The sequence below is a fragment of the Felis catus genome, chromosome C1 (genome assembly GCF_018350175.1).
Source record: "Felis catus isolate Fca126 chromosome C1, F.catus_Fca126_mat1.0, whole genome shotgun sequence".
Lineage (NCBI taxonomy): Eukaryota > Metazoa > Chordata > Mammalia > Carnivora > Felidae > Felis > Felis catus.
Window position 1 is genome coordinate 27,224,498 of NC_058375.1, and position 20,728 is coordinate 27,245,225.

The window sequence follows — 20,728 nt, forward strand, 5'->3', positions numbered from 1 at the left end:
AGAGGTAAATGGAGATCAAAATATCATCTTTATAATAAGCGATAAGGTGACTGGGGAACATAGCTTAGATGTACAACCACATACTGGCTTTCTAATGCTTTCCTGTACTTAATTAAACTTACCCAGTTGGACACAGGCAGGCTATCCTGGAATGGGCAGGCCAGTTAGAGGACGGCAGAACGTATGCAAATCCTGAAGACAGGCCATTCCATACAATAGGAGTCTTTTTCAACCTCACCAATCAGAAAAAAAGTGACTCATCCATTCAGAGAGACAGAGCCAGAAAAAAGGCAGAAAAAAGAGCTAAAATCACCTTCCAAATATTGTTCCCTCCTGGGAAGTGAAGGGCCTTAATGGCCTCATTAAGTGAAGGGAACTTAATGACCCAAGAATGAAAAATAGGGTAGAAAAGAACGATTCTCCTCAACATGTATATTCCAACATGGTGTCATTTCCAGCATTCTTTTTCAGTTAATCCAACAAACTGTTATTGCTACCTACTATGTGCTAGATTCTTGGTGTGTAACTGTGATTAAGACAGTTTCTTGAAGCAGACACATGAGTGAGTAACCATAGTAGCCATCTGCTCCCAGCCACATCTGCTATGATTACTTAGGTTACTTACTTAGAACACAGGTTACTCCCTGGCATACCTGGTACCAGACTCACCATCTACAATAAATAACTATAAAACTGGACAGAATATACAAAACAACTGTTCTTAGTCAGGAGATAACAGCCAGTACAAGGCTGCAATCCCCGAGAGAGATTGCAGAAGAGAGGAAACTTGAAGTGAGCCCTAACACTGCCCAGGTCTCCAGGGCCAACTTCCCAACCACAGCACCGAAAGCTGGAACCCAAACAGAACACAGGGGGCTTGCTGAGCCCAGGAAGCAGAGATATGAATTTGGCTAAAATCTGAGTGGTGAGACACTGGAGAGGAAGGAGCTGTGAAAAGAGGGAGCCCCAGAAGTCCTTAGGGAGGGTGCCCTGCCAGGCTGAGAGCTGGAATGTAAAGGCACAGGGCAAGGCTCGAGGTTTATGAGATAGCAGACGCTACAGGGCAGAGAGGGAAACAGAATCACTAGAGGTCAAGCAGCGCTGGGGGTAAGAACAGGAGCACTTTGGAATTTGGCTCTGCCAGAGCGAAGAAGTCACATTAACACCACAGACGAGCACACACCAGAAAGACCTCACCTCAGGACTAAGGACCACACTCTAGAGCAAGACCCACTCTGAATCTCTCCTCGCAAAGCCTAACACACACAGTACAGCATGATATAATAACAGAGAGCTGTAAGACACTACAAGAACATTAAAGAGTAAGTTCAAACTAGAGGTCTCAGAATATATCAGAAAGGAGCTTATGTTTACCTGAATCAGACAACCTCAGTGAGAAGACTAACAGCACTCTGCATGAGACAGGACTCTACAGTGATGTGAATGTGGAGGAAAGAAAAGAGTGTGGAATGACTCAGGGATTTCTACCTCAGAACGCAAGAGGAGGTGGTCTTTTCACTGTTATAGGGAACACAGGAGGAAGAAGGACAAAGGACCATGGGTTTGGTCTTGATACATTAAGTCAGAGGCAGCTGTGAACCATCCAGTTGGAAACGTATGACATGCAGGTGGGTATGTGCTCTGGAAAGGAGTGAATGAACAGCTATGGATCTGGGAGTAGACGGCACACGTCTTAACAGTTATGGGAAAAAATGAGGCTACCCAGGGGGCACACACAAGAGTTAGATAAGAAAGGGTAGAAAAAGAACCCTGAAGAACAAAACACTGAATAAACAAGCTGACAAGGGAGTGAGGGAAGAATAATTAGAAAGTTCAGTGGACGGGCTGGAAGGGGAACAAAGAACAGCACTGCACCCCTGTACCTTTTCACTTACCATGGCACGGTATTCATATGGCTACTCCCTCGTCAAACTGGGAGTTCTTCCAGGGCAGGAACTGTGTTGTACTGATATTTATCACCCTTGTTCCTAGCCTAGGACCAAACTGCCAGTAAGTTCTCAAAAACCAGTTATGAGGGGCGCCTGGGTGGCTCAGTCGGTTAGGTGTCCGACTTCGGCTCAGGTCATGATCTCGCAGTTTGTGAGTTCGAGCCCCGCGTCAGGCTCTATGCTGACAGCTCAGAGCCTGGAACCTGCTTCAGATTCTGTGTCTCCCTCTCTCAGCCCCTCCCCTGCTCACACTCTGTCTCTGTCTCTCAATAATAAATAAACGTTAAAAATTTAAAAAAAAAAAACAGTTCTGAATTGAATGTTTTCTCTTGTTTATTAACTAATACTTACTAACTAATTGGGTGATCTACTTCTCAGAAGCGGGGGAATGTCAGTAGAAGTTTTCACAGCCAACTGTTAGCTTTAGGCCTACATGAGCCTTGGTGACTCCATAGTTTAGGTTTCCAATGCTGGTTCAGGCCCTCTCACCACACACACACATACACACACAGGCATAGCTCTTCAGATGTACATATTCTTTCTTTAGATATGTTAATATATTTGTGAATATTTTAATCAGATCTCATTTCTCTCAAAGGCATTGTGTCTCCTTAAAGTGCCCTCATATACCTCTGATCTGATTGTGCTAATTTTAAGTTTTAACTCTCAAGCGATAGATTATGTTAATTTTAAAGTTTAATTCTCAAAGGACAATTCCCTTATTTCTAATTTATTAATTTATTCAGTCAACAGATATTTTTATGGTGCACCTACTATATACCAAGCACTCAGCACCTGCTAGGAATACCTAGTAGAAGTAAAACAGGCAGGGGCGCCTGGGTGACGCAGTCGGTTAAGCGTCCGACTTCAGCCAGGTCACGATCTCGCAGTCCGGGAGTTCGGGCCCCGCGTCATGCTCTGGGCTGATGGCTCAGAGCCTGGAGCCTGTTTCCGATTCTGTGTCTCCCTCTCTCTCTGCCCCTCCCCCGTTCATGCTCTGTCTCTCTCTGGCCCAAAAATAAATAAACGTTGAAAAAAAAAATTAAAAAAAAAAAAAAAAAAGTAAAACAGGCAAAACTTCTGCCCTTAAGAAGCTGACATCTATTGCAGAAATTTCCAAATTCTTGGAATCACCTCATTTTTGTCTCCCAATACTGACAGTCCCCAGGTCCAAAATGGAATTTTTTAAAGGATTTTACTTCTTTTTAAGTAATCTCTATACCCAACATGGGGCTCAAACCTACAACCCTGAGATTAAGAGTCATATGCTCCACCAATTGAGTCAGCCAGGCGCCCCCCAAAATGCTATTTTTAAGCCATTTAACAATGACACTAAACAGAGAAATAGTGATTCAATGGCCTACAAGGAAAACACAGAGTATCTTTTATCAGACAAACTATAATCACTACTTTCTAGCAGTGGGCTTCAGCACTGAACCCAGAAACTGAAATAAAAAAGAAACCTACATAAGTCAGCAGGTACCTGGGGTGCTACTAGAGATGGAGTAAACTGCCAAGTGGTAAACAGGAATGGGGATAACAGGAGACCTGCCTTATTTTGGTCAGTTTTTCAGGATTAATCCATATAATCCAGGGGTACCTGGCTGTGCTGACAGCTCGGAGCCTGAAGCCTGCTTCGAATTCTGTGTCTCCCTCTCTCTCTGCTCCCCCCACCTCCCTCCCTCCCTCCCTCCCTCTCTCTCTCAAAAATAAATAAACATATAATCCATAAGCTAAATGACAACAGCAAAGAATCAAGAATGTATTTTTTCAGGGAACACTTAAGGGCTCAGATAAAAACTGAACAACTCACTAGTAGATAAATACTGACTCAGGCTACCAACAGCAGATTTTCGCTGCTATTATTTTGTTGTTGCTTTGTCAGGTAGGTTTTTTTACCCTTATTAAAAAAAAAGGTTATACACGTACACTGAAAAAAAAGATGGACAACGCAGAAATTGTACAGAGATAATAATCCCACTACTCAAAAAATATACAAACAGGGGATGCCTGGGTGGCTCAGTTGGTTAAGCATCTAACTCTTGATCTCTGCTCAGGTCATGATCTCAGGAACCATGAGATCAAGCCCCATGTTGGGCTCTGTGATGACAGTGCAGAACCTGCTTGGGATTCTCTCTGCTCCTTTCCCATTTGCAAGCATGTGATCTCGCTCTCCCAAATAAATAAACTTTAAATATATACATATATCATATATATATACTATATACACATATATACACACACAATTATGTATCTTGTTTCAAGCTTCCTATTATATAAAAGTGCTTTTCTCTTTGCACAAAATTGGCACCATAGTGGACATGCAGTTGTATATCCTGCTCTTTTTTTTTTTAACGTTTTTATTTATTTTTGAAGGAGAGAGAGACAGAGCATGAGCAGGGGAAGAGCAGACAGAGAGGGAGACACAGAATCTGAAGCAGGCTCCAGGCTCTGAGCTGTCAGCACAGAGCCTGATGCGGGGCTCAAACTCACAAACTGTGAGATCATGACCTGAGCCAAAGTCAGATGCTCAGCCGACTGAGCCACCCAGGTGCCCTTATCCTGCTCTTATCACTTAACATGAGGAGCATTTCCCATGTACTTACTCTCCTGAACTGTGAACTCTGAAGCTGGATAATATGCCACATGTGGACATGCTATAATTTCATCACACTCCTACTGCTGGGCATGTTGTAGCAATGCTTTGCAACATACAATAAACGAGTGTTGATGAATGTCCTCATTCACAACCATCTAAATATATCCTTGAGATAAATTCCCACAAGGGGAATTACCAGGCCAAAAGATATGAACTTTTTAAGGATCTTGATATTTATGCCAAAAAGTTCTCTGTTCAAATTTCCCAGGATAGTATGAGGGCAACCACATCACCCTTCGGGAGCACTAAATATTTTTACTTTGATCTTCATCAGTATGATAGGCTAAAAAAAGATATCTCACTTTAATCTGTTCTTTGGGGGTACATGGCTGGCTCAGTCGGTGGAGTGTGCAACTCTTGATCTTGGAGTTGTGAGTTCAAGCCCCACGTTGGGAGTAAAGATTACTCAGTTAAAAAAAAAATCTAATCCGCAGTTCTCTGGTTACTAACAAGAAAGTACATTTTTAAAAATGCTAATAAATCATTTTACTTTCTTATTTATGGTACTGTCTCTTTTCTTTCCTCTGGGTACATCAATTATTCATTTTTCCTATTAAGATATTATGTTTTTGGGGGGCACCTGGGTGGCTCAGTCAGTTAAGCGACCAACTTCAGCTTAGGTCATGACCTCGTGGTTCACGAGTTTGAGCCCCACATTGGGCTCTGTGCTGACAGCTCAGAGCCTGGAGCCTGCTTCAGATTCTATGTCTCCCTCTCTCTCTGCCCCTCCCCCGCTTATTCTCCTTCTTTCTCTCTCTCTCTCAAAAATAAATAAAACATTTAAAAAAGTATTAAAAAAATATATTATGTTTTTTAAAACATTGATGTGTGGGGCATCCAGATGGCTCAGTTGGTTAAGTGCCTTGGTTTCGGCTCAGGTCATGATCTCAGCATTCACAAGTTTGAGCCCTGCATCAGGCTCCGCGATCAGTGCAGAGCCTGCTTAGGATTCTCTCTCTCTTCCTCTCTCTCTGCCCCTCCCTGCTCGTGCACATGTTCTCTCTCTCAAAATAAATAAATAAACTTAAATAAATAAAATAAAATATTGATGTGAAAAAGCTCTGGTAAGTTAAAATATATAACAAATCTGTCATGTGTTACCTGCATGTGACCTCAGTTTGAACACACATGGTTCTTGGTTCTTCCACAGTAAAAGCTCCAAACTTTTCTAAAATAAAACTAGTAAAATCTAATCTGCACCAGAACCACTCCTAACAATACCACCTTTGCACCTCTATACTCAATCTGCTCACTGTTGTTGTTTTTAAGCAGCAAGCTGAGGGGATACTAAAGACTAGCACAGTAGCCCACAGTACTCTGTTTAACCAAGTGCTAGATTGGAAATACAGAAACAGAAGTAGAAATGCTTCCTCCCCCCTATACATGGAATCCCTCAAATAACAAGCTGCTCATCATGGTTCAGGGTAGAAAAACTATCTTTGGTCCTCCGAAAGACTATCTGCGGTTGGAAGACAGAGAGTAACAGAAGAAAAGGAGCACAGGCCATTGAGTGAACAAACCAGAGTTTAACTCCTGGCTGTGTCGTGACTTCTTGCTGTATGACCCTAGGCGAGTCATTCCGCCTCTCTGGTCCTCAATTTCCTTATGTATAAAATGAGACTAAAACTATCTGTTTTAGGATTATCATAGGGATTAAGTGAGATAAGATATGCAATGTTTATAACCAAGGGTCTGGTATGTGGTAGGTGCTCTTCAAAAAAATGCAATTTTCCTACTCTGATGGTGCTAAATCACTTACTTATTTAACTCAAATGATCTTACATAAAATGTTGGCCTGAAATAGTTAGCTGTCCCAGCAAAGCATCATCTGGGTAAAAAAACATTTAGGTCAGCTTTCTGTCAACTGCAATTTCCACTGCTCTAATTATGCAATCATCAACCACCACTGCAGAACAACAAAAACTCTAAAGCTGATGTCACTGAAATTGCTAAATACAGTAATTACTTGATTCTCTAGATCATGACCACCAACTCCTTTAGGAAAACAACAGAAATCTTTGGAATTACAGGAGCAAAAGGCTGATTCCTTATCCCAGACAGTGGTCTCTATAACACAAGGCTTTTTGGTCACTGCCCAGAATGGCAGCATACTCCAAAGTCTCTCCGAGATGGCTGTTCTCTCACATTCCATACTCTGAAAAGGACAATGTCAACAAAAGAACTAAAAGAAAAAATGATTTCAAGAAACAGTATCCCTTGAAATGTAACCTTCGCACTTTTTCCTGGCAAGAGGTTCCAGCCTGGTGAGATAATCTCTAGGAAGAAAGCATACTTTATGAAATCTATCAGCATAACCCTTTTCTACAGAAAAAGCAAGGAACACATTGTCCCTGTAAGTGAAGATTCCTTCAGAAAAGAAAAAGAAGCAAAGTATCTTTATGAAGCATCTATGTTCACAGTGCTGTACTACACACTTTAATTATGGTATCACTCCTATCAAGCTACAAGGTGAAATCTTATCCTTCTTTACAGACAATAGGTAACTTGCTCAAGGTTTTACAGTTGTTACGTAGAAACATCCAGAACCAGGACCCAGGTCTTCCCAACTTCCAAATATTTTTATTTCTTTTTTAAGTAGGCTTCATGCCCAGGGTGGAGCCCAACTCGGGGCCAGAACCTATGCCTCTCTGATCAAGACCTGAGCTGAGATCAACAGTCAGATGTTTAACTGACTAAGCCATCCGGGCATCCCTCAATTGTTTTTCTTTTCATGACATCTTCACCAAATCTTAAAATTATCATGCCAATTCCCTTTTATAAGAAAGAATCCAATTTTAATTGTGGTTCCAAAACAAATAAACCCAACAAACTAAGTGTCCACCAAAAGGATGACCGTTTCTCTCAATTAGAAGATTGCTTTTCTACCTCCTCCTAGTCTTTGATATGAACTGAAAGACTCATACAGTTTAAATCTATAAAGAAAATGGTACCTGTTGACAACCACAGAGCACTGAAGCAGAAGCAAGTAAAAAACAGGTACAGGCTTCTCAACCATTTCACAGATAGCTGCCAACAAAATCCTGATAAAATCCAGGAAGCAGGGCTTGGCTTGACTCCCAGCCTCTTCTCCATGGCCTTCCAGACAGACGGAACCCGTTCACTATAAAGATAGAAAGGGAAGAAATTATATGCCAAGTAATTAATAATTGATTCCTGGAAATGTAGAATTCTAGAGAATGTGACAGCCTAGAGGGAAGAGAAATTTCAAGTTTATCTTTCACTGCTCATACCTGCCTGTAAATTTTAAACCTGAGCTTTGACAAAGCCTATAATTATCAGGATAAAAACATAGCAAGGGGTATGAAATGAATCCACTGTAAAACTGAAACATTTTATGTTCTATTATTTTCTAAGCTAACAGTAAATCATCTATGTGGAAGAATGGAAAGAGCACTTGCCTGAAGAAAAAAAAGATCTGAGCTTCAGTTCCAATTCTGCAACTAACAGCTTTGTGACTTTGACCAAACACACCTTCTTATTTATGAAGAGTTTCGACTATCAGAGGTAAACTAAGCTGAGAGTTTTGTCTAGCTGTGCTTTAAAAAAATAAATAAATAAATAATACTGTGACTATCTTTAGGAAGTACATGCACTCTCCAGTTTATTACTGCCCCACCACTATGACCTTAAAAATCTATCCAAATTACACTTCAATGTCACGTCCCTGATCCCTAGAATCATCTGCAATTCCTGACTTGAATTCATAATAGACACTCAAATATTTACACAGTTCCTATTATGTGCTAGGCATTGTGCTGGCTACTCTAGAATCTAGGAGCTGGATAATTTAGGTCCCTTCCAGAGAAAAAATGATTTTCATTTGTTTCTTCTCTTATACAACTTCCCTACATTGTATAAATTATTATATAAATCTTGGCAATATCATGAGGGTTGGTTGAGTTCTGAGGAAGCAATTCAAATTCTTCTGTCCTAAATGTGCACCTGTCACCCACATGTGGCAAATGGTAGACTCCGCCCTCCACCCCCAGCCAGCATACAGGGAGACGGGCATCACATGAAGTCAATATTGACTAATACCAGGAAATAGACACATGCACACACACAGCTGCAAAACTGAGGCACAGCCCACCCAAGAAAAGGCTTTCTATGAGCCTTAAGCAACTGAAGTACTTCTTCCTCATTCACTTCCATCCATTCTGATTTCTAGCAGTTTTGAAGTTGTATGTTAGGGAGCAGGGGGCTGAAAGACGTGCGGGCCAGTGACATGTTCAAGAGATTATAAAATGGAGCCCAAGTTAGAAAGTATATCCAGCAACTTCTCTAGCCTCTCAAGATGGAACAGTGAGTGTGCACGTGTACGTGTGTGTGTATGGATCTTACCCAACACATTTCTGCCTACCACAAAAGGATTTTAAATTCAAAGTGACTCAACACCTGTCATCAATAGCGTGACAGGTGGGCGACAGAAGCATAAAAGAAATGAATAGGTTTTGAAAATGGGAGTAACAAACACCATTGGATTAGCAAGCTGATCAGAAGTGCAATGTCTTACGAACCATGCATAAGAGGCAGAGCTCTTTTCAAATGAACTCCCAACCAGCCAAGCCTCTGAAATCTACAACTGCCTAAGGGTGCAAATCACTGCTAGGGTCCAGTCAAAGCCTTGGCAAGAACAACACAATCACCAAGATCCAAATGGTTTGTTACAGAATCAAAGGGTAAAAACCCAGAGAGAGAACACACACCCCCACAATACTTGACAAATGAAAATCTAGAAAAGCTTGCAATAGTTTTGGCATTTAGGGCGTTACAAGTACACCCGAAATAAAAGCACTCTCTGTTGCAGCAGCTGTTCAGACAGAGAAGGGGGTAATGTTTACTTAATCCTTCAGGTTGATGGGGGATGTATCATAGTTCAGTCTGTCAGCTACATACGTGGAACTCCATTTATGTACACAGCGATAAGATATGTTTGAACAACGACAGAGCAAGTCTGAAACAGCCTATTCAGCTGGTATGAGTAATCAAGAATAAAGCTCTTTTAAAAAAAAATCTCAGATATTTGGGAAAGTTACAGAACAGACTGCCATGAATAACTTTGCTTATATTTGCAGGCATTGTTTTCCAAATAGCTGGAAAAATGAACAGATTGTTCTGGGAGGTCGTCTTTCCAATTTGTTCTTAGCTCCCAGTCTGTTAATCACAGAAGAAAGCACAAGGAGACTCAGCTAATGCTCTTCACTAACTGCATCTATTGTCGGTTGGGCACAAGCATCAGGAGGTGAGAGAAGGAAAAGCGTTTTTGGAACCGCCTGAGGTGTTCTTTTGACTTCCTTCATTTCACCTTTGTGCCCACCGCAGACACCACAGAACCCCTCTGTGGGGAATAATTTTCTAAAGTCCGGAATAAGGCAGGTTTCGCATGATAATTTACACGTCGTGCTCAACCCCGCCCCCCTTGTTCTGCATCAACTTTCTATCTTGGTGGGGAGACCGAACACCAGAGACAGCAGCTAAAGACGAGGCTGCAGAAGTCGAGGGAAGAAGGATAGCAGCGCCCCGAGCCCGGTCTGTCAGGGGATGGAGGATGCTGCATGACCAGGCGTGGGCCTGAAAGAAGCAGGGTCTGGGACTCGAGCCCCGCACCTACAAAGCCAGAAGAAGCTGGCTGCCCTAGCCGGGCCAGGAGCGCCACCTCCGGGTCCCAACACCAGGCCAGCGCACCCTCAGAAATAGCCCGTCCCGCTTGCCCCTCCCCTGAGCTCGAGGTCCTCGGCCTGGCAGCCAGCCGCCCCCGGCCACCTACCGGGGCTCAGGGCCACACAGCGGGGCCCCGGCTCTCGGCGGCCTCCGCCTCCTCCCGGTCCATGGGGTCGGGGCCCCAACCTTCGCTCCCCTCACCCGGAGGAGGAGGAAGAAGAAGAAGGTAGTGTGGGCTCCCCACCCGGACAGCTCCCTCTCGCCTCAGCCTCCCAGGACAGCGACGGCGGCCGGAAACGCCGCCTCCTCCCACCTCCCTGGGCTCAACCCGGAAACACACTCTTCTTGCTAACCAGCCCTCCTGCCCCCACCCCCACCCCCGGAAGCTCAGTTCCAGCCGCGAGCCAGAGGGGGAGGTGAGGCAGTGCTGAGGGACCGAACTACGCACGAGCGAAGGAGCCTGGGCCGCCAGGCTGTCGCCTCCTGCTCTCCGCAGTCTGCTCCTTCGCTTGCCCTGCGCGAGCCCCAGGCCCCAGACTCGGGCAATACCCATAAGCAAGATGGCGGCAACGGTGGCACCCCCTACGGCTTAGCGCCCAGGTGTGCCATTGGCCAGAGCCCGGAGTGAAGCCGCCGCGGATTGGCCGAGAGCTCTGCGGGGGTGGGGGTGGAGCTGCAGCCGCCTGGAGCCGGGAGTGGGCAAAGCGGCGTGAGCAGCGGCCCCAGGCTCCAGGAGCATCGCGCTCGGAGAAGATTTCGCCGCTCGGGGCCGCAGCCTGGTGAGCTCAGCCCCCTTCAGGCCCTCCCCTGCATCCCAACCAGGGCCTCGCCGAGCCGGCGCTGATCGATGCCGACACACCCCGGGGACCCTATCGCGACTCCATCGCGCCATATCGCGACATCATCGTGCCCTGTCGAGACTCCATTTTGTCACAGCCCTTTTCAATATATAGCTATATATTTTTTTTTTAATTTGCCCTGTCATCTTTGGGGGCTGTCCATGTCGTGATTTTGCCGTGATCTCTCCGTGACATCACCGCGCCATCGTGAAGTGTGATCTCATCGCCGCCCTGTCGTGACTTCATCAATGTCGTGTTGTGACCTGGCTGCGGCGGGACAGGTGGTGACCGCCAGGAACCCTCTTCCCCTTCTCATCTCCCCATCTCAGCAGCCCCGCTTCGATTATCCGGCTTTTGGATTCTCCGTTGTCCTGGGAGCTACCCCGGACCCCTTCTTGCTTCTCCAGCCCCTGCCGGCATCCACTGACTGGTAGCGAGCGGGGAGGGCGAGGAGAGGGAATGCAAAGGGTTAATTCTGCTGCTGCTGCTGCTGCTGCTGCTGCTGCTGCTGCTGCTGCTGCTGCAGCTTCTGCCCGAGGGAGGGAAAGGAGAGGAGGCAAGGAGCCTGCGGGGGCGTTTGAGAGCCCTGGCTGGAGGGGTGGGGTCCGCAAAGGGGCCTCCAAGCATTCCCTGGTCAGTACCCTGCATCCTCACTTGTGCTGAAGCTTGTCTCCTGCCTGTTCTGGAGAAGGGAGGGGAAAGGGAACCTAGGATGCCCTTTTCCCTCATATCAGCCTGAGTCCGGATAATCGAACTTCACCCATGTATGTCTCCATTCCTTCCTGTCTGTCCTCACCACTCCCTCCTGGTGTGCCTGGGTGGAAGGAGATAAAACCAGGCCTCTGGTGCCAGGGGGCAGCTGAGCAGTGGGGCCAGCCCCCCTCCCACTCCTGGGAGATTGGTAAGGAGAGCTGTCCAGCTGAGCAGCGGGATGCATGGTCCTTCTTTCCCGCTTTCCGGAGGTGACCTTGGCCAGGGTCCCTTCTTCATTCCTAAGGACTTGAGGGTCCAGCGCCTTTAAGGGGCTCCCACAAGGGAGGTCAGTCTTGAGGAACCCATCCCTCCTGATCCTCCCCTCCCTCTGTGCTAATCCCTCCCTCCATCCTCCACTCCCACCCCCACCCCTCCTCTGCAGAGGGATGCTCAGTCCCTCTTGTGTTCACAGTTGGGCAAGGCGGGCATCATGGCCTCGGATTGTGAGCCAGCTCTGAACCAGGCAGAGAGCCGAAACCCCACCCTGGAGCGCTACCTGGGAGCCCTCCGTGAGGCCAAGAATGACAGTGAGCAGTTTGCAGCCCTGCTGCTAGTAAGGACCTGACTGAAAATTGGGAGGTGGGAAGGGCTGGGTGGTTGGGTCCCCTAGGAATGGGGTCAAAAAGTCCCAGAGGATATATAGGTGGTCCTGGCATTCCCAGAGGCACCAAGATGCCTGCCTTTGGACTCTTCATTGCTCCCCTAAGTGTGGGAGCAAAGGGGAGAATGGGGGTGAATAAGGCGTAGGGCCTTAGAAGCCTTGGAGGAGGCTGCCTGGGTCTGCTCTTTGGGGCGTCCCGGAGCAGATGGGAGCTGACTCATAGGGTGACAGCAGCAGGTAGTAACTAGTGCAGAGTACTTGAGGGCTGGGGATGATTGCTCTGGGGGTGGAGAGAGTAGCAGAACTAGAAGTAACTGGGAAGGGGTCCCAGGGGATGGCCAGGATGGCAGTAGGTAGGTTGAGGGTGAAGGAGCTGGTTTGGGGCTTAGCCCTGTTGGAAGAACCAGGCTGGGGCCAGCAGAGCAAGAGCTGCAGTGCTGGGAAGGGGGGGTTGATGTGTGGGGGGTGAAGGGAGGAGGGAGTACAGTCTCTGCTTGTTTGCCATGGCAACAGGGAGAAGGCTCCAGAGTCAAGGGCTCACACTGCAGCAGAGGAGGTGTTGAGGTGAAATGTAAGGGGAAATGTTTTGACAGGCAGAGTGGCGAGACACAGGAGCCATTTCCCCTGAGAAGGTGGCGGGAATGGATCAGAGGCTTCTCTGGGGAGGGGGGTGAGAGCAATTAGGGCGAGACCCTAAATCCTTGGGGGATTTTAAACTGAGCTCTAAGCCCAAATCAGGTTGCCAGCTTCTAGATTAGACATCAGAAAGAACTTCCCGAATGACTGAGTGATGAAATGGCAGAACGAGTAGTTGAGGATTGGACCTCCCTTCTGTATACGTAATCATAAATGAGGGATCTCAGAGGTCACAACCATCTGTCTCCCCGGGTGGGGAGGGAAGGAGCTGGACAAAATGACCTCTGGAGGCTTCCTGACCCCAGAGAGAATCATCTTCCATAACCACATCCTGGTAATGGTCAGCGCCCAAGGGTGCAGGGGGCAGTCTTCCTTTCATCCTGCTGATAGCACATACCCCCCCCCCCCTTAGGTGACCAAGGCAGTCAAAGCAGGTGACATCGATGCCAAAACTCGGCGGCGGATCTTCGATGCCGTAGGCTTCACCTTCCCCAATCGTCTCCTGACCACCAAGGAGGCACCAGATGGCTGCCCCGACCATGTTCTCCGAGCCCTGGGTGTGGCCCTGCTGGCCTGCTTCTGCAGTGACCCTGAACTGGCCTCCCATCCCCAGGTCCTGAACAAGATCCCCATCCTTAGCACCTTCCTCACTGCCCGGGGGGACCCGGATGATGCTGCTCGCCGTTCCATGATTGACGACACCTACCAGTGCCTGACAGCTGTGGCAGGCACACCCCGTGGCCCCCGGCACCTCATTGCTGGTGGCACCGTGTCTGCCCTGTGTCAGGCATACCTGGGGCATGGCTATGGCTTTGACCAGGCCCTGGCACTCCTAGTGGGGCTGCTGGCTGCTGCTGAGACCCAGTGCTGGAAGGAGGCGGAGCCCGACCTCCTGGCCGTGTTGCGGGGCCTCAGTGAAGATTTCCAGAAAGCTGAGGATGCCAGCAAGTTTGAGCTCTGCCAGCTGCTGCCCCTCTTTCTGCCCCCAACAACCGTGCCCTCTGAATGCCTCCGGGATCTGCAGGCCGGGCTGGCACGCATCCTGGGCAGCAAGCTGAGCTCCTGGCAGCGCAACCCTGCACTAAAGCTGGCAGCCCGCCTGGCGCACGCCTGCGGCTCCGACTGGATCCCAGCGGGCAGCTCCGGGAGCAAGTTCCTGGCCCTGCTGGTGAATCTGGCATGTGTGGAGGTACGGCTGGCACTGGAGGAGACAGGCACAGAAGTAAAAGAGGATGTGGTGACCGCCTGCTACGCCCTCATGGAGTTGGGGATCCAGGAATGCACCCGCTGTGAGCAGTCACTGCTCAAGGAGCCACAGAAGGTGCAGCTCGTGAGCATCATGAAGGAGGCCATCGGGGCTGTCATCCACTATCTGCAGCAGGTGAGGTATAGCGGCCCACGGAGGGAGTCTGGTGTGGGGAGAGCCAGAAGGCCAGGCAAAGGGGGAAGTGAATTGCACCTCAGTGTAATAGGAAGAGCGCAAGATGCCCACTCTGAGGGCTGATCCTGCAGCACTCCCGGGAGTAGAGTGGCCGAGCCTCCCTCTCCCTCCCTCCCTGAGCCTCCACACAAGCACCATACCACACACCATATGTGCACTCACATCACAGTACACACACACACACACACACACACACGCACACAACACAGTGACTTCCCACTCACAACCCTCCCCCCAGTACACACACACTCCAAATCGAAGCAGTCTGTTCTGCTCAGCCTCTTGCATTGTTCCATACACCTGCACATACAAACTTGGCACGGAGCTGGGCAAAGGAGCGGGGCTGCCTGGTTCCTGGCCTCTGGAGAGATTCAGCTAACTCCTCCCAGGTCACAGCTGCCGTAGAGGGAGTGTTTAGTTAGCTTTGGACCTGTGAGTTTCCTTCGAGCCTTGTGATACTTCAGAGGTGGGGGGAAAGGGGATGCAGTGAGTGTGGGGACATGTTGTCCAAAGTCCAATTCGCTCGGCAGACATGCCCTGAGGGCCTGCTCTGTGCCAGGCCCCTGTTGAGCGCATCCTTCCCATGTGTTAGGTGCTGGGTACACAGGGCCTGCCTTTGAAGGGCTCACAGGCCAGAATTCCCTTCTAGTTGTGTTATTCCTAGGCTGGCTGGCATGCTGTCCCGGCCGGGGAGGGTCTCTGGTCCTACTCCATCTCACAGGGGTCCCATGGCAACAGGTGGGGCCAGAGAAGCAGAAGGAGCCCTTTGTGTTTGCTTCGGTGCGGATCCTGGGGGCCTGGCTGGCCGAGGAGACCTCATCCCTGCGCAAGGAGGTCTGCCAGCTGCTGCCCTTCCTTGTGCGCTATGCCAAGACCCTCTACGAGGAGGCCGAGGAGGCGAATGACCTCTCCCAGCAGGTGGCCACCCTGGCCATCTCCCCCACCACCCCAGGGCCCACCTGGCCAGGGGATGCTCTCCGGTGAGTTTGTAGTTAGAGTCTGTCCAGCCAGACTGTTCTAAAGAAAAGCATAACAGAGGGACACTTCCTCACCCCCAAACTGGTCTGTGCTGGGCTTCCTGATTGGGGCATGAGATTTCCTTTAGGATTATTTCTGTTTGTTTTGGGGGGCTTGTTCACACAGGACTCCTGGTCAGCCAAGTCTTCTTTGCCAACCCCAGATTTCTCTGTAAAGAGAGAACTCATGCTTATTGAGCATCTACGACACACCAAGCACTTTGCTCTACCCTTTACCAAAACAGTCTCATTTAGTTCACACAGCAAATCTATGACATAAGTCTCATCCACATCTTCAGGATGAGCAAACTGAGACTCAGGGTTAAAGTAACTTGCCCGCACATACACCATGTGGCAGAGCCCAAGTTCAAGCCTAGGCCTGTGCAGCACCAAAGCATGTGCTTTTCCTGTGGGACCTACAAGGAAGGATGTGTCCTTTCCCCCTGCTTTCATTTCTCTTAGGTGGGATGCCCCAAGAAAGGGAATCCTTGTGCCTTCATCTCTCCCCACCCCTTACACACCTGTTCCTTCCACCCCCCAGGCTCCTTCTGCCCGGCTGGTGCCACCTGACCGTTGAAGATGGGCCCCGGGAGATCCTGATCAAGGAGGGAGCCCCCTCACTTCTGTGCAAGTATTTCTTGCAGCAGTGGGAACTCACATCCCCAGGCCATGACACCTCAGTGCTGCCTGACAGTGTGGAGATCGGCCTGCAGACCTGCTGTCATATCTTCCTCAACCTTGTGGTCACCGCACCAGGGCTGATCAAGTGAGGCCGGGAAGGAGGTTGGAGGAAGCAAGGGGTGGGGGCTGCTCAGACTTGCCTCAGATCTCCGTCTCCTACTTTGCTTCCCTGTGCCCATGGGTTCCTGTTAGTGTTAGAGTGACAGGCTCTCAGAATAGACAGAGCCACCCCACACGAGGTTTTGGCATGTCTAGAACTCCTCTGGGCCTGTCTGCCTGCTCCAGCTATAACCCAGTCTCTGTTCCCCAGATGCCACGAATGGGCCCAAAGTTAACTCTTAACCCTGCTGTCTCATTTCTTGCCAAACCCTGCCTGGTGAAGCTGGGAGCCCAGAATCCCAGGTTTTCCCAGGCCTTGGTCTAGCTCAAATAACCCCTTCTCCCATCTCCACCCCCCACCCTTTCTCCCAGGCGAGACGCCTGCTTCACATCTCTTATGAACACCCTGATGACGTCGCTGCCCTCACTAGTGCAGCAGCAAGGGAGGCTGCTTCTGGCTGCCAATGTGGCCACCCTGGGCCTTCTCATGGCCCGGCTCCTCAGTACCTCTCCAGGTAAGCTCCGGGGACCCAGTCCTAATGGATACAGACAAAAGATCTGGGTGGACCTGTTATATTCTGGGCATAAGTCCTCATTTTCAGGAAATGGTTTTATAGAATTTTCCAACTGAGAGGAAATCTGTGAAGTGTGTCTCCATCCCCCACCCTACCCCACCCTTCTTCCCCAAATGATAGCATTCTTTTCCTTCTGAAGACTTTTAAGGCAAGGTCTGGTGGGTGTAAGTACAGGCCTGCTCAGAGGCACAGGCATAGGCACCTGAAATTCCCAGCAGCCCGAGTCTGAATCCAGTGTTTTCAAGGTGGAGCCGCCCCCACCCAGGGCTTGAGTCAGGAACCTTCTTCCTCCCCATTGAGGTTTTTCTCTGCTTAACACCTCACCTCCCTCGTGACAGGCTTCAGTGCTTTGGTGCCCCCTCTGCACATACCTTCTCCGCAACCCTGCCTCACTCTGGCTGTGTGAAGGAGGAGGGACGTCCCCTCGAGCCCCTGCCAGCCCTTTGTGTCTTCCACTTTGGCCGTGGGTGTCTGCTTGGGTCCCTCTGTCCCCGCCTGTTCCCTGTGCCCCATCTGTCAGGTTGGAGGAGCTGAGCAGATGCCCGGGAACAGTGTGTAATGAGCCTGTACCCTCAGCTGCCTATGTGTTCCCTGTGCAGGGATCCCAGTAGGGTCCTCCGGCAATGGGAAGGGAGCATGTCCTAGTGATCCAGGAGCCACCCCTGTGCTCTAACCCCATGCTCCCTCAGTCCCAGGCTGCATCACCTCAGCCTGAGTAGAGCCCCAGTGCTGTTAACCCACAGATGCCACCAGGCTGGACTAACAGCCTCCCTGAGAGGGTCCGCAGTACAGGGGTGAGCCCCTGCCTGGCAGGTAAGCCAAGCCCCATCACCAGCTCCTGGTCCCCCTGCCCCCGCTCTGGCGCCCCCTTCTGGCCCAAGAATCAAATTGTTGAGACCGCCTTCGCCTGTAGGTCTCTAGGCCCGGCAGCAGCTCCCATCCTGCTCCCGTCCCACTGCAAAAAGGGCTGACCATGAGGTTGAGTGTACCAAGATTATCACATTTAATTCTCACAACCGATTTCTAAGATTAGCACTATTGGCCCCGTTTTACAAGTAAGGAAACGAGACCCAGAAAAGTGGATTACCCAAGGTCACCCAACTTCAAGTGAAGTTGAAGGTAGGGTTTGAGCCCAGGCAGGCTGGTTCTAGGCTCTGCTTCGGCTCCCAGAGTGTGTCCGCACAGGAGGGTAAAGTGAGGGTCTGGGAAAGCAGCTGGCCCACCAAGTTCACGGGCCCACTCCCTGCTTGCCTTCCAGCTCTTCAGGGAACACCAGCGTCCCGAGGTTTCTTCGCAGCTGCCATCCTCTTCCTATCACAGTCCCATGTGGCGCGGGCCACACCTGGCTCAGACCAGGCGGTGCTGGCCCTGTCCCCCGACTACGAGGGCGTCTGGGCCGACCTGCAGGAGCTCTGGTTCCTGGGTATGCAGGCCTTCACAGGCTGTGTGCCCCTGCTGCCCTGGCTGGCCCCAGCCGCCCTGCGCTCCCGCTGGCCACAGGAGCTGCTCCAGCTGCTGGGCAGCGTCAGCCCCAACTCTGTCAAGCCCGAGATGGTCGCCGCCTATCAGGGCGTCCTGGTGGAGCTGGCACGGGCCAACCGGCTGTGCCGGGAGGCCATGAGGCTACAGGCGGGTGAGGAGACAGCCAGCCACTACCGCATGGCTGCCCTGGAGCAGTGCCTGTCAGAGCCCTGAGCAGGTGTCCACTGGGGACAGACCCAGGGGCGGGCAGCGAGGGAAGGAGGGAGGAGGCATCTTCCCTGAAGCTCCCAAACTGGACCCCCCTCCCTAGACTCCCCCCACACACACACACAACATCCCAGCTTTCTGGCTTTTCCGAGGGCAAGGGCACAGTGCCCGTCCCTCAAGTGTAAGGAACTGCGTCCCGCCCCCCGGGCCCCCATGGGGGCAGGGATTGGCTTGAAAATCAACATAGCTATCGCTGCCAGGCCGGGGAATGTTGGAGCAGCCCCCAGGGAGGGGGGCACTAGGTGTCATTGTGCCCTGTGTCAGACTCCCCCACGGGAGGGAGGCCCCAGGATGGGATAGGGCTGGCAGGAGCTGGCTGCCTCAGCCCATGTGCCCTGCCGGCCAGGGCGTGGGCTCCCCTAGGCTGTGGTGCCCCCTCTAGCCTCCCAGTCCACGTCCTTCCAATTGGCCATTTGGCCCTTGCCCTTAGCCCCTTGGCAGAGAGCAGACTCAGGCCATTGACATCGCAGTTCTTCCTATCAACTTCAGTGACCCAGGGTCTGAACTGCCTCATCCTTCCAGGGAGACCTGGGGCAGACAGGCCTGGTGTGTGGGTGGGGAAACCTCCTTCCACCTGAGCTTCCTTGAGGGGACCCAGGAGTCCTTAGGCCCTGGCCTCTAAGCTTTTGTGTCATGTTGCAGCAGAGTGACGATGGGGGTTGGGGGGTTATTTATTTTGCCTGTCCTTATCCCTGCTTGGACACCTGAGCATCTGATCCCTGTCCTCCTAGTGCCATCTGGCTTGACTGGAGCCAGGAACAGGAGGGACACTTCTCCAGAATCCGCATGTTTCCCTAGTGATTGCACCCCATCACCATCGTGGTGCCTGGCTTTAATCCCCACCCCTGCTTAGGATCCCTCTCTGCAGAGAGACGCGACTGGCGACTCCAGCAGGGACTACTTTTCTTATGATCCCGGGGGACCCCCCACACACAACCTGATCCCTTGCTTCCATTTCCCCCTTCCTTCCCCCAGTGCGTTCTGTGATCGCCAAGTTCAAAGCTGTGCACATGCGGACACTCAATAAATGTTCATTGGTGACAAGATGGTTCCTGTGTGGTCTGTCCTGCACCTTCTCCCTTCCAAACTCGAGGAGCTCACAACTACCATTTGCTGAACACACACCCTGCCAAGCACGTTTCAAGTGTTATTTAGCCTGCCAGAGAACCCTGTGACACAGGCATCATTCCGATTTTACAGGTGAAGAAACCTGGGCATGGGTAGGTGGTTTGCTCAAGGTGATGCGCTAGTAAGGTGTCAGAGCCAAGACTGAGCAGGCCGTTGACCCCTCGGTCCACACCCTGTATTGCCAGAGCAGGATTGCAAATTCAGATGCTATGGTGGCCAGGCCTAGGTGCTCCTGTGTACAAATGAAGTGCTGACCTGGAGGGGTTCCAAGTAGTACTGTCACATCCTCCAATCTCTAAAGATAAGTCAGAAACCCTAATTTTTATGCAAAATCCTGATTTTTGAATGTTGCTCATTTTTCCCCCGTGAAACCATTACTGCCCCAACAACATCTCCAGGCCAAATGTTTTGTACAGGAAAACATTTTAGGCAACGAGCTGTTCACCTCTGTTCTATGCCAGTGAGAAAGACAAGGGGCCTAAGAGCTTCAGCCCAAGACTGAAGTCAAGCCCCCACTGCTTCACCAGGCCTGAGCCCAGGCTCTCATCCTGGAGCCAGACCTGCCCCCAGCCCCTAATCCTGAAGCCAGACCTGCTCCCAGCCCACACACCGCAGACGTCTCCACCGAGGCCAGTAAGCCAACAAGCATTCACTGAGTATGTCCCATGAGCCTGTCTGTGGTTGGCCATGCATGGACAGAAGAACATTCATTTATCTATTAGATGTACTGAAAGTCATGTTCTTAGCATGAAGTCCCGGGGCAGTGGGGTGGGGGGTAGTATGACAAGACAGACCCTGCCCTCAAGCAACTTAAAATCTAGAGAGGAAACAGACAAGGCAGCATCCCCTAGAGGTATAATCAGCTGCTCATACAGGGGTCTGAATGAAGTATGGCTGGAGCATGAGAGCCTCTCAGCCTG

At 50.2% G+C, this 20,728-nt stretch overlaps 2 protein-coding genes across 10 annotated transcripts in view; one reads left to right on the top strand and one right to left on the bottom strand.

Moving 5' to 3' along the window:
• Positions 1–10,859, bottom strand: part of KIAA0319L (KIAA0319 like) — a 98,428-nt gene extending 87,569 nt beyond the window's left edge. Inside the window, exons 1-2 of one of the 7 annotated variants that reach the window (XM_006934561.5) lie at positions 10,397–10,642; positions 7,560–7,729 (exon numbers count right to left, since the gene is read on the bottom strand). In XM_006934561.5, coding sequence (XP_006934623.2) covers positions 7,560–7,701 — 142 coding nt within the window. In that variant the 5' untranslated portion in view covers positions 7,702–7,729; positions 10,397–10,642. Of the gene's footprint in view, positions 1–122; positions 366–7,559; positions 7,730–10,396; positions 10,644–10,738 lie in introns of those variants that run through there. The other 6 variants (XM_045035530.1, XM_045035531.1, XM_003989848.6 and 3 more) reach the window with 6 other exon arrangements.
• Positions 10,860–10,941: 82 nt separating this feature from the next.
• On the top strand, positions 10,942–19,724 carry NCDN (neurochondrin). 3 transcript variants are annotated; one of them, XM_003989849.6, is made up of 8 exons: positions 10,942–11,069; positions 11,343–11,410; positions 12,295–12,435; positions 13,532–14,500; positions 15,299–15,540; positions 16,118–16,342; positions 16,729–16,871; positions 18,190–19,724. In XM_003989849.6, exons 2-8 carry the CDS (start codon positions 11,378–11,380, stop codon positions 18,624–18,626), a joined length of 2,190 nt encoding a protein of 729 aa, XP_003989898.1. In that variant the 5' UTR covers positions 10,942–11,069; positions 11,343–11,377; the 3' UTR covers positions 18,627–19,724. The 3 variants fall into 3 exon arrangements, with proteins under 3 accessions (XP_003989898.1, XP_011283039.1, XP_023114234.1); XM_011284737.4 differs by lacking the exon at positions 11,343–11,410 and having other exon boundaries at positions 10,956–11,069; XM_023258466.2 differs by lacking the exons at positions 10,942–11,069; positions 11,343–11,410 and adding an exon at positions 11,478–11,559.
• The last annotated feature ends 1,004 nt before the right edge of the window (positions 19,725–20,728 follow it).

Bases quoted from the DNA above. Each gene is read 5' to 3' on its own strand.
- NCDN (XM_003989849.6), top strand. From the start codon at position 11,378: ATGTCGTGTTGTGACCTGGCTGCGGCGGGACAG. The intron at 14,501-15,298 runs GTGAGGTATAGC...CCATGGCAACAG, and splicing joins TCATCCACTATCTGCAGCAG to GTGGGGCCAGAGAAGCAGAA. The intron at 16,872-18,189 runs GTAAGCTCCGGG...CTTGCCTTCCAG, and splicing joins GCTCCTCAGTACCTCTCCAG to CTCTTCAGGGAACACCAGCG.